The sequence below is a fragment of the Dermacentor silvarum genome, chromosome 7, assembly GCF_013339745.2.
Source record: "Dermacentor silvarum isolate Dsil-2018 chromosome 7, BIME_Dsil_1.4, whole genome shotgun sequence".
In the NCBI taxonomy this organism is placed as follows: Eukaryota; Metazoa; Arthropoda; class Arachnida; order Ixodida; family Ixodidae; genus Dermacentor; species Dermacentor silvarum.
The window spans coordinates 45,536,643-45,552,531 of NC_051160.1; the positions used below are offsets into that span (position 1 = coordinate 45,536,643).

Consider the following 15,889-nt stretch of genomic DNA (forward strand, 5'->3'; position numbering starts at 1 on the left):
CAAAGCTTTAATTGTAGCTGGGGCTGTTAGCCTGGTGGCAGGGCTCATTATGATGCGTAGCATGCCAGCTGAAACATGCCTCGACACAGGCCGGAACATGCAGTAAATTAAAGTTCATGAACACAGACAAGATATGAAGACACGCTCAAGCAAGCAAAGATATATAGATTTCCTCTCGGTGATCTTCTGAATGCACACAGACATGAAGCAGTTTACAGCTTTTCATTTAGGTTTTTCATTAAACTGTTCACAAATGTAACTTCAGTAAATGCATACCAATGTACAAAAGTGGATTGTTTAACAGCCGCTACCTTGACAGTGACACTTACAGTGGGAAATTTTTTATGCGATTAGAAACGTACCACGAACTTCAGCAGAGGGAAAGTGGTATTTCCTAGCACGCACACACACAGCACTGTGTGGGCAACACTGAAAATGCGTGCATATCTCTACAACAAACGAATCAGTCAACATGCAGGAGGCCCACTATGTCTGGCTACATGCCGCGCTTGGGCCACTGCACGCGATGCAGATCTGGGTGCTAGCAACAAGTTTCCGCGCCACAAAGCAGCTCGCTCACTGGGACACTAGTTAGGATGCCTTATAAGGCGAGTCGGCCGCACTCCTGTTTATCTTAGTAAGCTCCGTGGCTAGAACCTAGGTGTCACTTTTCCTTAGGCTGGTGGTTGTCTTGGATGCACATAACTCTTCTTGTTTGTGGTTCAACTTGAACTATATTATCATCTTCCCTTTGACAAACTTCCACCTGCGCTGGGGACAACTCCACCTCCTCGCTGCAGCAAGTGAAAGAGCTTATTTGCACACTTGTTGCACCCTTTTGGTGCAATCTGTGCGCCCTCACGTCTATGTGTGCACGTTTTGTGCTCTCGGGAAACCCTACCGGCTCTCAGAAAGGTCCGAGGGATGTGTGTCCCTGTCTTCTAGATACAAAATCATGAGCCATTTGACTCTGTGAAGGTGGATAACCAGCGTAGCTGTTTGGCACGCGTCGTCTTGCGGCTGGCCTCTCGGGAACGCTTTTCATCGGTGTTTGTCGCCCGCCGCTGCCGATTGCATTCACGCATCTGTTCTTGCCGTCGCTATTCGTAGGAGCGCTGCCGGCAACGCATGGCGGGGCCGCCGCCCCGGGATAGCAGAAGGAAATGAGGCACGCCAGAGCTTTGAACAACGGACAGAGAGGGTGGTGTGAACGTAGACGTGGCGGACGCAAGGCGCGCAGCCGTAAATCTTAGCGAAAGTTTATCTACCAGAGAGTCTACCGATCTTGAAAATGGTGCCTATTGATTACTAGTTCACTCAAAATGCATATCCAAGTGATGAAACAGGTTTTGCTTAGAATTTAGTGATTTTGCATCAAATCTGGGAGCTGAGACGGACACGAAAAATGCATTGAACCGTAGTCATAGACAGCGTCGCTGTAAAAAGGCTATGGGGAACTGAGGGGCTCAAATCTTTTGCAGCGTAAGCTGTTATGGGCTCATTCCAATAGCCGTTTCGGGTCGCGATGATGCCGCCGCCCTGTAGCCGCTATCGCATGCGAAAAAAAGTACCCGCTCTCCGCCGGGATCGAACCCAGGCCCGCTGCGTGGGAGGCGGATACTCTATCACTGAGCCACGCAAGCGCTTGCTATCCGAGAGCGGGAAAATGTACTGTAAACGCGCCCTATGCAGGCGCGCAGGCGCAGACGACGAGATGCGATTCTAACACGGAACGCAAACAACGCGGTCCCAAGCCTCCGCCGATATGGTGGCTCCATCTAGTTAAGGCGCCGGCAAACGCAACCTTTCAGACACTAAATTTTGCTGCCGCCTTAGCTAGATGGCGCTAACATACCGACGGACGCTCGGGATCACGTTGATTGCGCTAGATTGGGCGCGTTGCAATGGGAGCGAATGTGACAGCCGTAGATGCATTGCCGGCTGCTTGGCTGGGCCGAACGGCGCTAGCCATCGGCGATGGAACGCGTCGACTTGCACGCGCAACGACGTCCCAAGCGCGTTCCTGACTCATTCACTCAAATTACTAGGTAGTACTGCCGAAACGCTCATCTAGCTTACGCTGTGACTGTGCTGCGTGTGCCGCGCAGGCCTGGCATTTTTTTGTTGAAGACAATGCACAAAGTCTGTAAAGGTAGTTAACTGTTGTTTTTAATTGGAATGTACTAAATGAACATTGCTGTCTCTGCCAAAATGCAAAGCAAGGACATGACAGCTGGCTCAGTTTTACACACAGTAGGTCTCTCACTCGTTCCTGAAAGACCTACCATCGGAGTTGTGCGAACATCAGCAGAAGCGCGCAAGCAATCTGCTGTTGAGAAGAAATTTTTCTTCCTTGTTGTCTTCGTCTCGGGCAATCCCTTGTGGGTGTGCACGAATGCCTGAAATAATCGTGCTTTAATTTGTGGAGGTTGCATTCCTCAGCAGTGGCAAAGTGGAAAAACACAGCCTCCTTTTTAAGGCGAAGGCCTTAGGTGGTTAGGTTGGCGGTGCCCTTGGCAGTGAGACCTTGGTGAAACTGTGCTGTGACGGAAAATGGCTGACACCGCAAAGGATAATAACACATCTAAAAATTCTCTGATTGACGTCACATTTCTCAGGGAGGTTCCCATAAACAAAGTAAATTAGTGGCTTTGAAAAGAAAATTTTGTAAATTTAGGTCTGGGTGGGAATCGAACCCGGGCCTCCACGGTGCAAGACGAGCGTGATTCACTGAAGCCGCGGCTGCTCCACGGTTGTGGCTTACTAAAGGTGTGCCTAGTACGTGTCTGATTGCACACGTCACGTGGTTACAGAAACGCGCTCGTGCCAATGCTCGCGCATTCGTCGGTGTCGTCTTCCACAGCTGGCAGGCTTTTGCCTTCACATTTTACAAAGATTTAACGCTTGCTTAATTTCCTTTGCTTTCTTACCCTATATTTTGCTTCTTACCACTGATTAAGTTCCCTCAGTTTGGTGCTGGCTTATATAGATCAGCTGCAGGGCGTGGGGTCAGCCAGTTGCAGCTCTCAATGCAGGGTACTACGTGTAGAAAGTCCTGCACTGTTTCATGCTGCACTGTTTGGAGTAAGCATTCACAGGTGCGTGGAGCAATTCCCTGGTGATTAATTGGAGGGACTGCTATGTCTTCCTCCTTTTTCCTATCTTGCTTATTGCATTTTACAGCAGGGTTCATCTAAGTTTTTTCATGTTGGAGCTGGTTTAGAGCCAAGTTGCAGAGCGCACATTATTCTTCTCTGCTGAAGTATCAGCAGAGGTAGTAGATAGTATTCCCAATGGCTGATAGGGAAAACCTCTAACCGCCACTCTTGTGAGACTAGAGTTCCAATTTAAGTGGGGCACTGCACATTTTTAAATGCATAAGCATTTCTATGGTTACGCAACGAGAAAACTGTCCGAGCATCTGTCCACCCTCTGCGTGAGACAATCGCTTTCAAGTTCTGCCAGCTGTGGAAGAAGACAACGATCGCACAAGCAGTGGCACCAGCGCGTCTCTGACTGCGTGACGTGTGCAATCAGGCATGCACTAGGCACACCTCTAGTAAGCCAGAACTGTGGAGCAGCCGTGGCTTCGGATCAGAATGTCATCAGCACACCTGGGGCGGTATTCTGTAAGTCTACCTAGTGGACTGTCCATTTTGGCTGTCGCTGATTGGCTGCTGCTTGACGTGCAGGAAGGTGCCAGCCAGTCTCCTTCCTGCACGTCAAGCAGCAGCCAATCAGCGACAGCCGAAATGGACAGTCCACTAGGTAGACTCTTACAGAATACTGCCCCTGGCGCCGCCACCTTCCAGAGCAATTCGTGTCGCTGTAGCACTTTCGCATTTACCTATAGTGGTGCCAAGACGACTAGCTGAGTAGTGCTAGGATTACCAGCAATGTTGAGTGTGAGCATTCAACAGCACGTCGCTACTACGAAATGCTTGCGCATCATTCAGATAACTCCCTGAGGAGATTCTACGTACATTTTGCTTTCTTTTTATGAACTCTCTTTCAAATTTGTGCACAGTCACCGGCTCCACTGGCTGACATCAGAAGGATTAGGGGAGTGAGCCCATTGGCCTCTATCACTGTAAAATGAGAGTGGACAGAGAGAACTTGCTGCAGTTGGCACTGCACCCGAAACCTCTGCACTATGTGTGCTATGCTCTACCACTTATCTACAATGGTGGTCATCCTTCTGTGCACCTGCTTTGGTATTTGTGCGTGTACTAGATCTAGCCTTGGGGAGTGTTAGCCAGCGCCACTCACGCTGGTGGATGTGGAACATGCTGGAACAGCCTGGAGAAGATGAGTAAGTTTTTTGAGTCACATTTGTAAAGCCTGCTACAGCATGCTAACCTCCTGTGATTGATGCTGCATTTTCATTTTAATGAACATGTCTCCTTTTAATGCCTGCTGCTGCGCATTGAATGCTGTGCCTGGTTTGTTGGCGCTCAGTATAGTCGGCCTCCCTCCCATTTGACCGAGTCGGCTACCTCGTCAAGTTGACAAGACTGATAGCAGACCTGTTCAATCTTGTGTGGTAGTCCAAGGAGGTGCCAAGTTTGCATGGTTTATATGTTGTGGAAACTTCTTGCACATATTTGTAGTTTCCTAATAGCTTGTATACATTGGCTGACATGCCTGACAGCTCAGCTGGTTCTGTAACCTTCTGAGGGCTTGATGATTGTCATTGCTGCCGGCAGGGGACTTTCCATGACTATACGTTTGCTGTGCTTTCTGTGACCGTAGAGACAGAGGAGCAGTATGATCCAGCACAGTATAATATGGGACATTGACCCCCTACTATAGCTGTTTACATAAAGAGACCCTGGCACGCTTTCCAGTTTTCCTCACAGAAATAGAGTGGGCAAGAAAGACAGTGGTGAGCTACGGTAGTGCAGCAGAACAGCATTCCACAGATTTTCCAGTGCTTTTCCTCTCTAGTTGATCTCAAATTTTCGTCGTATATTACATGGAAAATTATATGTGTGCTTTAAGCATGATACGAATTAGTTATTTGAAAACATAGTAGAAAGAGGTATCTATACTTTGAGCCAACTTGAACGTGCTTTTTGATCTTTTTTTTTTTTTTTGCATAGTAGGCTGATTGTCACCAAGGTGTGTGTGAAACAGTCTATTGAATGTGGCATTGCATCAAGGAGGGACAGTGCTTGCATCAGAGCCGTGGCTCTGAGGCAGGCTTCCAAAATTGCTTGTTTCTGTACTTGTCTTGAGGGGTGACCACATGTAAAAATCCATCCATTACCGGGGTGTCCTGTGCCCTCAGTGCTGCTATAGTACGGAGATTCAAGAACAGTGTGAAACTGTCTGCAGCCAAGTCGTGCAGTCATAACGACTGGGATGTGCAAAGCCTTTGCTGCGACAGTTTTTTTGTGCTGACTGCCTCTGCATCTTCAGCCAGTGTATTACATGGACCGGAGGGTTTATAGCTGTCTTTGAAACGCTCGAGTATCAAGATGTCATTTCAGAAGTTTGAAGGCACTTGGATCTTAAAACGCGACTTCCACGGCATGCTTTTAGCACCTGCAGTCGTTTCCGGCGCCTGCAGTGCACAATAGCTTAGTCTCCAACATTACTTTCCATCATCTGAAGGAGCTGTTGTCGAAGGATGAATGGTGGACACAACCAACCGACCAAGGCGCCCAAGAATCCCTGAATTTAATTTTCAGGTGGCCTCAGTGGATTTTGTTTGGATGCGTTGCAATAAAATTGGTGCAGACCAAGAGTCAAGCTAATAAAATCCACTTAGCAGTTTTATGGTGCGGAACCTCCTTGTGTGTGGGGGCTGTTTGCTAGCTGTGCCTTTTAATGTACTCACTTTTTTTTTTTCTGCGACATCAGTCGTGAGCTCTAAAAAAACTGGGCTTCCGGTGTCTGTTTTTGTCTGCATTTGTTCTTGTCCCGCTGTTGACATCGTGTAGTCACTTCTTTGGCTTCACCCTCTCCATATGGTGACGAAAAATATTATGCAAATCTCGCACAATCTGGGAACCAATGTAATATGAAGCATTTTGCAGGTTGGTGGCTATTTAAGGTCAGTTGGGGTGCCGCAAAGTATTACCAGGTGGACCAGTGGAGTTGTAGTGTGTGACAATGGTAGTAAGGCAACGATGCAACGACAATACTAGTATGACAGCGATGGCAGCACAAGTAACTTTTTGGTACTCTAGCGGAGAAACTTCACCTGCTTTGTTACAACCTCGGTCAGTGCCAGTGGTGCCACAATGTTGCACAGCATCTACGTAGCTCTAGCTGCAGTGAGGAAAGGAGTGATTCTGTGTGATGGCTGGATGCGGTGCTGATATAGAACCATTTCTGCCACCCTGGTATCGCAGCCCAGGAGCTATTGCAGCGCTACCGGTCATCGGGCAGTCGTCGGAAGGGGGGAGCTGCTCAAGATTCGTGACTACTGACCGCCAGTGGCGATGCCCTCTTCATTTGGCGACACATGTTCAGAAGTAGCTATGTTGTTTCAGCTTTCCCCTGGTGCCAAGGCTCTTGTAAGATGTGCTCGCATGCTAGGGTACGTCGGCTGCTTTCGGTAGTTCAAGTGGCTGTGGACTGGACGTGGTGATACTTCCATTGCAAGTCTGAATCTGTTAGTGAAAGCAGTGAAGAATGCAGATTGGTGGTACTTGGCTTAATCTGCATCTCTGTGGATCCCTACACTTCTGTGGAGGCTACCAATGTTGCTGGCCAATAGGGGAGGGAAAATGCCATCAAGATTGGGCTCAACCGCCTCTTATCATCTGTCTGCTCCCTGCTCAATGACTCCCTGCTCCAAATGCCGGCTGTTTATTTCTCTGGTACGAGCCTCAAATGAGGTGCTCCTGTCTGCTTCTGCTGCTGCGCCAAGGTTGTTTGGGTAGCGACAACAGTTTTCCGGCTCTTTCGTGTTGCAGCCTAGCGGTACCGGGCGCATCTGTTGTATGTGATGCAAATTTGGATTTTGTAAATTTCTCCCCCTATGTAATGCCCCTAGGCATGTAAATAAACAAATAAAAATAAAGACGCACTGGGGTGCTGTCTGCCACCAGCACCTGAATGGCATGCAAAGTTGGATCATGTTCGGAGAATGCTTCAACGAGGCCAAGCACTGTGATTGCATCATATGGCCGCTGAACTTTGGCCAAATGTAGCAATTATTCTTACGTGAGAGAGTAATTCATCATCATTTGGTTGCTCTGTACGCTGTATGAGAAAATCTCGCATGTTTTTCGTGCAGTAGCTTCTCCAGAATGTGAGCTTTCATTGAAAAAAATTAATAAATAAAAAAACTGGTAGCTTGCTTTTAAAGCAATGATATAGTAGTGTGCAAAATCAAGGGTCTTGGCCCTCAACAGTGATGCATTTGGATGTGGAAAAGGATGCACGCTTGTAATAAGCAGGGAAAAGATCATAGAAAAGACAAAGTAGGAACGCTGAGGTACCAACGCAGTACTTGTCCTATGTCCTGTTCGAGTTCCATGCCGTCATCTTCCACGCTGATTTCAAGTATGCATCAATTTCATCTAGCCAGCTTTCTACCCTATAAAAAGGACTCGTGCTAATGTCATGTGCTGGAAAGTAGTTCACGCAGTATTGCTAGGTAAATGTTCAGCATTTAGCTTACTTGAACAGACTTCCGACAATGTTCAAGACCTCTTTGCTGGTATGCTGTTTCACTGACCACAGGAGCCCACATCTACTATTCATTGGTACAGTCAGGTCATCGAATTTGCCTGTTTACTGTTACGTGCTTTTTGATATCTGCATAACTTCGGGTGATGTAAGCATGTATAACATCTTCCCATTTAACCCTTAGCAGCAAGACACAGGACTAGCCCGAAAATATTTGTTAAACTTTGTTCAGGCTGCCATAGCTGTGTCAGCCTTGTGCATGTGTGTGTGTGTCTGGCATTTCTTGCGAATAGGCAGCAGACAGGCGCAGGAAATCGCAAGTCATTGATGTTTCTGAACATTGAGTGACACAGGATGAGACTAAATGTAGTTATCTGCTTGTGGTACAGCAAATGTCAAGAAAGGCAATAAAAATCACGAGACTGTGGTGGGTGCTTACTGGTCATATTTTTGCATAATGGTGAAGAAATGGCTAATTTTATGCAGTGTTACCGAGCCATTATTAAAATTCGTTATTCGATTTGCTGTTTAAAAAGGGGGGGGGGGGGTGCATGCCAAAGGCTGTTCCCTTTTTTTTTTTTTTTTTTTTTTTTACGATGGCAAACGCGAAGAGAGCATCATAGTCCACACGTCGTGAACACAGATCCTACACAAAAAGTTACCCTATAACGCCGTGACTTCGAATCTTTAGCATAACATGTTCAGGATAGTGAATGAAAACTTAGGCTAATTATAAATAACGAAGTACAGTGTCTTTTTTACACCAAATACCCAAACACGGACCAAAACGAGCGCATATCACAGAATCGACTGCATACCCCAGGAGCTATGGGATGAACCCCTCAATGCTATATAATGTATGGAGTAGTACTGAGAGGTGGCTAGGTATCGAGTTCGAGTGTCCCAAAGCACCTTTCTGGCTGCTAATACTCTGATTGGTAATTGTGGACGACAAGGGACAAATTTCCTGGATAAAATTGCAAAAGGATGCCTCCTAAACTGCGCAATAATGTTCACTGCAAGCTGTGTTAGCTTTAGAGACAGACACAAGGCTGTGACTACGCATGTGCCAACCCCAGCTTACTATGTCATTTGTAAAATTGACTCTATATTGTCACAGTAACATATTGTATAATAAAATATGTTGAGTGGTGGATGGTTCCTGTGCTGATTTTTCTTGAAATTATTGACAAACTGGAAAAAAAATGCTCTCTAGTGCTCTTTTGAGATCTAATAGGCAAAAACATCATCTCTAAATAGACAAGAACATTGTCTCAATAGACAAGAACATTGTCTCTGTAGCTCACAGTGTATGTCAATGCATGTGTCGATGTGTATATGAGCAGGACGTGTTCATTGCGATGCTACATAGGGGCTTCAACTTCTCGTATGTTGTTAATAAACGGAAAGAAATGGTTTGTATGTTTGTTTTCTTCTTTAGGCTGGTGCAAAATTTGAATGCTAAAAGGACACTGCTAAGCATAGCACATTTTTTAAAGTTGTTTCCATAAATGGTTGGGTCACTGTGTGACTGATTAGGAACAAGCTGTAAAATTTGTCCGTCTAAAAAGCCACCGACTGCCGCCTGCTTCAGTGGCAGTGTCGGAAGTCAGCTTGGTGACTGTAAATTCTGGTTTTCAGTGTCTGAACGTCGCCATCTGTCCTGCCTTGCAGTCCGGGCGCTGGAGAAGACCAAGGTGGCCGGTGGCGGTGGCTACTCGACTGCCCCCATGCTCGACGCGATGAACATCAAGGGGGACTCGATCTCCGCCTTCGACGGGGGCTCCGGGTCTGAGAGCTCCGACGACACGGACAACTCCTCCCGGGGCTCGCGGAAAAAGCTTAAGTCCAGCCCGGGGTCGACGCCCCTGCACCTCTGAAGAAGGCACCGGTGTTGTTCCGTCAGTTGCTTCGCCGTTGAGCAAGCAACGAGCTCTCGAAGAAGGCCTGCCCGGATGCAACTGCGTCGATGTTGAGCCAGATGCCCTCTCCCTCTTGCCCCTACATGCCTGTTACTATTATTTTTTTTTTTTCTTCCTCGATACCGGTTCCCTCTAAGCAAGAGGGGCTGAAAACGCAAGTGGATGCATGAGGGCTTTTGTGGGGGGAGGAGGTGAGGACGTTTTTAGATGTTATTTATATCTTCGCGTGCGATTTTATTTTATTTTTCGGCCCTCTTAATTGTGCTCATGTTGTGTGGCTTTTTCATACTTGTACCTGTAAGCGGGCACAAACGATTACGTACGACCGGGCGAGTCCTCGCCAAATGCCGCCTGCCCTCGGCCCCGGCTTTCTTGGGGAAGAGCTTGGCTACTTTCGACTCACAGCTATTGCAGCGGAATTAGGGCCCGTTCTCTCCTGATGTGGGCAGGGATTACGTTCTCTTTGATCTCTCCTCTGCCTTCTTGGTTACACGCGGGAATCTTTCTTGAAATGGCATTTGTGTGTGTGTGTGGGACGGTTGTGATGCTCCGCTTGTGGTCTGTGCTTGACGACTGTCAAGGGGTGCCTGTCAAAGGTGGTAGGGAAGCGAGACGAGTGGCATCGGCGACGCTAGCTTGTCCTTTGATTGCCGCATGCTTCTGGCAATGCCCTGTTCTTCCTAGGATTGCGGTTTGCCAGTATGTTTTGGATGAATTCGCAAGTGTCGTTTGGAGGTGGAATGCGAGGCGAATGAGTCAGGCTTGGCACTTAACAAGAAAGTGATAATTGATGATGTTGGGATTTCCGCGTGTATTGAGCGTGGCTTTGAGCCAGGGCCAGAACTCTGCGTGATTTAAAACCGTCTGATTGCTTGTTTCTAGAATTTGACTTCTCTTTCTCTCTGTCTCGGCTGCTGATGACGAGGTACAGTTATGCTCACTTGCGAATTTCCAAATGTATTGGTTGAGAAACTTGAAATGTCTGGCAGTCTGCTATGAGGCATAAGAATGTAAGTTTGGAGAAGTTGTGGGAATACACCTGGAAGGGCATTTGGTGTAAAGCCGCCAAAAAGAAATGTTCTGTACAGGCGCCTCGGGGATGAAAAATCTGAAGCACCCAGGGCCTGCTGAAGCGCATCGGTGTAACAGTGTCCTTTGTGTGTGCGCGCGCGTAGCAAAGCTTGTTCTCAAGTTGATTGTTTGTTCGTACGTCAAAGGCATCCTGTGCTTTGTTGGTGGACTTGTGGTCTCCTTGCGTTGCAAAATTTTGATCCTTGCTTTGGCAAGAACTGTCTGGGGCTTTTTTTTTTTCACCCTTTCTCTTATTTAGTTTTGCAGCTGTGTACATGCCCAGTTTTTTGCTTAAATGGACATCTGAACAAAAAGCTTTTCTTGTTCTGTGATCTTGGGGGGTCTCTCTGAGACATGAGTGCAAAAACTGTGTTTTGTTTGAGTTTCATTTTTCTTTTTCATAATTTTTTAAAGCATTATGACCCTCTTTTCATAAGTGTTGCCTCAATTGACGAGAATGACTCATTAACTTGTGGCTCGCACACTATGACTGAAAGGCATCTTCCCATTGGAGAGAGGAGTACAAGAAAAGGCCACCGGGGTGCATGAGACTGCCGTTGTCATCTTTTCCGCTGTCTTTTCGTTAAGTACAGATCGCTAAGAGCAGCTGAGCGCGAGCCTCCAAAGAATTCTAGATATTGTTCACACTTCTGCGTGCGTGCCGTCTCCCAATTGATAATGCTCCCACGAGGAGCCGAGTGGGTGGCTCCTCGTGGGCGGAAGCGCTCTTGAATGCAAAGCGAGTGCGAGAATCTGTAATGTAACTCTACATTGTTGTGTTGCCCTCCTTCCTCAGCAATAAGAAGCCCTCGGGAGCTTCTGTGCGGCTCGGGAACTGGAAAATAAGTCTCTGAAGACCCTTTCTGTTTAACAGCCCTCTTGGTTATCATCGGCACCGACGCGAGAACCATTCCCCTGCCTTGTAAAGAGTGGCACAAACCAGTGTTTTCTTTTTTGTGTGTGTACCTAATTCAGTTGCGAACGTGGCCAGCCTCTGCCCGCCAGTACGTTATCACTGCCTTCCTGCAAGCACAAGCAAAGGGCGCAGGATTGGCGTTAACTGGACACAATGAATTTTAACGTCATCAATTTTTTTTATTTCAGTGTTATAGATCATGCAATGCACCAAGTGTACCTATAAATGTGCCGTGTCCATTTCCTCGGGCCAATAAACCCTGGTCTGTACATAAAGTCTGTGGCCCATCCCTTGTGCGTTATTCAAGTTCACTTGTGAAAGCGAACAATTTACTCAACTGTTTTTGCTTGACAAGCAAGGCGTGCTTCAGAAGAATACAAGATTACACTGATGGCATCGGTGACCTCTACAGGAGACACATAAAGGGACACTAAAGGGAAATATTAAGTCAAGCTAACATGATTAGTGCTCAAGAACGTCTAAGGCATAGAGCTTCAGTAACCGAGAAATTGAGGTAAATGCAAGACACGATTGGAGACTCCCCGGGACATTCAAGTACTAGCCCAATGACTGCACTCTTAATTCTGTCACTAGTACTCAACTACTCGTAATAAAAAGATAATTGTACCTCCCGAGACCCGAACACAATTATGGGATATAATCAGTTTTCAAGGTGGTTTTTATTGTCTACTGTTACGTTATGAACTTGAAAAACAATTTTAAAAATTTTAATATCGTGGTTAGATGTCAGAAACTGCGTGTGGAAAAAATCCCAAGTTTGCTATGGTAAAAACTGGATTTCATTGCTTAAACACAGATGATGGAACTGTATAGTACATTGTCGTGTTGCAGCCGGTATTGTCACGCAATCTTGATGATTTCTTAACACACCTCAAGGTTGCTTTCGGCTGTCCGGGGTGACGCAGGGTGCGACTGGTTTCACACCAAATCCGCGCAGGGGTACGGAGAACACGCTGGGCTGGTGGTGACTAGGCACAACTGGGGCTGCTGTTAAGGGATCGATGGTATTCCTAAATAAACGCATCACTGTTTTCGTGATCCAAATATAATCTCACTATCAAGGGGGGAGCAGTCTGCCTGACTGGAGCAGTATTTTATTTGGGGTGTTGCTGCGCTGCAGCTCCGCAACATCCCAACTACCGCCGCTTCGCGTCGGCGCCCGGCACCGGGGCACAACCGACCACGCCATCCAAATAGAAGAAAACGGTGATCGAAGAAAGAAACATCTTGCCGAGGCGGGATTCGATCCCGCGTATCCCCGATTTCTCGGCGAGCATCGTAGCCACTAGGCCACACAGCCACGCTTCCGGAGCATGCATTCATGCGAACCATATGATTGCGTTCCAGCGTCGTTACGTCATCGAGGCGAGGCCGCGCTTCTGCGCGGATTTGTTGTGAAAACAGTCGCACCCGGCGACGCAGAGGTCGATCAATTGAGTGTCAAATTCCTCGAAAGCGATGACGAATATGAGTAAACCACTTCTTTACAGTTGCACATGCACCATACTTCATACTCAGAATGAATACTTTGTGTAATTACTTCCGAGGGAATTTAACAAAAATTGAAGGCAACAAAATAAAATGCTACTTAGTTCTATCTGATTTTTAGAAAAAGAACTCGTTGACATAACCCTTGACAACGACACGGGCGGTCGCAAGGTTTCGTTTTCTCCCCTTAGCGCCGCCCTTGCTTTCGCGTTTTAGTAATTTCGTTACCGCGTAGTGCTGCGCTGGTTTTGCTGGATCTCGAAACTCGCACAAACTGCAAGTAGCAGAGAATGTCACGTCGATGCGATGTCGCTCGTTTCCCGAACGGTCCACGCCACTTGACCAAGAGCAGCAGCGGCGAATCTGTCTTGGCTCAGTTTCTCCATAGCCGTGCGTAAAGGGCGGTGATGACGTATGCAACGTCACCACTCCCCGCGCAGGGAGCGGGCGATTTGAATTGCGCTCAAAGTATACGGACCCTTCAGACGCGATTTTCTCGTAACATAAGTTTTGGCATAAACAAGCGCTGCGAGGTTTCTGGAATGTTAACAGTCCAGGTCGACTTTGTGTTTACCTTGAACGTCCCTTTAAAGGTGGTATATTCCAGACGAAGACTTCAAAGCGAAGGACTTGTGCCTAAGCACGTTGAGTACCCCGCACCGGTTCCCATTTCGGTTAGCGCAACTGGTCAGTCTTTTTATGTGCTGCGTTCCACAACTGGGGGGGGGGGGGGGGGGGGGGTATTCTGTAAGAGTCCACCTAGTGGATTGTTCATTTCGGCTGTCGCTGATCGGCTGCTTCTGCACGAGCGAGAAGGAGACCGGCTGGGGATACCTGTCTCCTCCTCTCTCGTGCAGCTCCAGCCAATCAGCAGTGGCCGAAATGGACAATCCACTAAGTGGACTCTTACAGAACACGCCCCCTGAACTTAGCAGCTGCTTCCTGCACGCAACACGCCGGAACATGCCCAAATGCTGTGAGGTTTAACTAAAGCGTGAGCGTAGTTACCTATACTCCATCTCGCAAGTCATTTGCAGCACTGTGTAAGCTGCAGTACTGCTTATAGGCAATAGAAAGGCCGAATGGGCTCGTCAAGATGGGTTCATCCGCGCCATGTCGTCTGCTCACCGCCACAGTAATTCGCGGTATGCGACGTGCGTACGCATAGGTTCTAACGTGTCGCCTATCGCTGTAAAGTATCTTGTACCAAGCAAAAATAAAACTAATAAATTATCCCGCCAATAATAGGATAGTTACGCCCGGCAATATATTACGCTATATATAACCTATGTACGCCTCGTGCTTTTGGCAGTGCTGCAGACGACTTTCGAGATGCACAAGCAGTGTGTACAAGATGGAGAGAGCTCTTCTTATTCGCCGGCGTGCGCTCGCATTCGAAAGCATTCGAAATTGTGCAACGAGAGTACAAAAGGGAAAGAGAAATATATGCTTGTCTATGTGTCGGCTTTTGTCAGCAAAAGAACAAACCTAATTATCGGGATTACGTATGCTATAGTCCAAAGGCAAATAAATATTCCAGCTGTAAGTGTCACTGAAATGTGCAAACGCACAAAGAATGTTTCATCTAGGGCGCAGCAAGCTTTAGTTTTCTTTTCTTTTTTTTTTCTTTTTGTGTGGTCTAAATAAAATCGGTGTGTTCTGCTGCGTGCCGCTGTCTCCAGGCTGGATGGAGCGAGAAAATGTGCACCAAGCTTGAAATGATAAACTATGCAAATATTTTGTTATTGCCATTACGAGGCATTACCGTAACTAGAAGCAATAATAATTAAAATGTTAATTACATCGAACAAAAACAAAATACCAGTCGCTTTTCCATATGTCTGCTTACGGTATGTTAATTGTGACTTAAATATATTTATGAATGCCTTACATGCCTTCAGGAAGGGATTGGGTAAGGGGGATTACGATTACATCAGCATGAAACGCGTGAATCAGCAAGGCAAAAAAAGAGCGTCACGTAACAATGAAAACCTTTAATCGCACAACGCAGTAGAACGCAACATCAAACAAAAAACAAAGAAAATTACGCACAAGAATATAACTAGTAAATTAGAACATCATTGCACTACAAAGAAGGCGTACAAACGCAACATTGCCATATCAACTACTGAGTCGCCGCAATGCATGCAAAAAAGGGGGCGGGGTTGAAAGAAACTAGGCATACAACAATTAAAACTGTCATCTACGATAATCTACCATTGCACAGAAAGTGTATGGTATGTGCAGCCACACATCATTTGTTTAGAAAAATAAATTAAGCATAGCATATAAGTACGGACTATATATACTACAAAATCAATAGATGACGATATAGGAAGGTGCAGGGAAAGAAAATTCACCGACGATTACGATACTCCCTAATGCGAAACTTGAGCGTAGCTATATACGTGTTTTCGCGATGTATTGTCTGGCGGCGCGTACTATCGGTCTATGCAGCACGTTGCAAACGGCGCGATGTGTGACGCGACTTCCTCGCTAATCTGGAGATCGCGAGAGCCAGCGCGTGGGTGACGCGTGGGCGCGTTTCGCAGAAGCCGCCGCCGCCGTACCTACCAGACGACGCGCGCTACTCTGGCGCCATCTCGTAGTGATCGTCGCCGCACTACGCTTTTTCTTCTCACGCTTTCGCCATACCCTCCTCCTCCGCTTTCCGCCTCATGGTTCCGCTGCACCCTCCTCTCCGCTTGTCTCCTCGCGCATCTTCGCTCTCGCCGCTTTTTTTATCCCTCGCTGCGCGCCGCGATCGCTCTCATCTTTCGCTGTGCTCGTTCGCTCGGTTACGCTAGGGGAACGCCCGCCACAGTAA

The 15,889-nt window shown here is 47.2% G+C and overlaps 1 protein-coding gene across 2 annotated transcripts in view; it reads left to right on the forward strand.

Moving 5' to 3' along the window:
- Positions 1–11,828, forward strand: part of LOC119457984 (protein max) — a 29,652-nt gene extending 17,824 nt beyond the window's left edge. The window contains exon 4 of one of the 2 annotated variants that reach the window (XM_037719773.2): positions 9,286–11,828. In XM_037719773.2, the coding sequence (XP_037575701.1) occupies positions 9,286–9,524 (239 nt within the window). In that variant the 3' untranslated portion in view covers positions 9,525–11,828. The remainder of the gene's footprint in view (positions 1–9,285) is intronic. The other variant, XM_037719775.2, reaches the window with a different exon arrangement.
- The last annotated feature ends 4,061 nt before the right edge of the window (positions 11,829–15,889 follow it).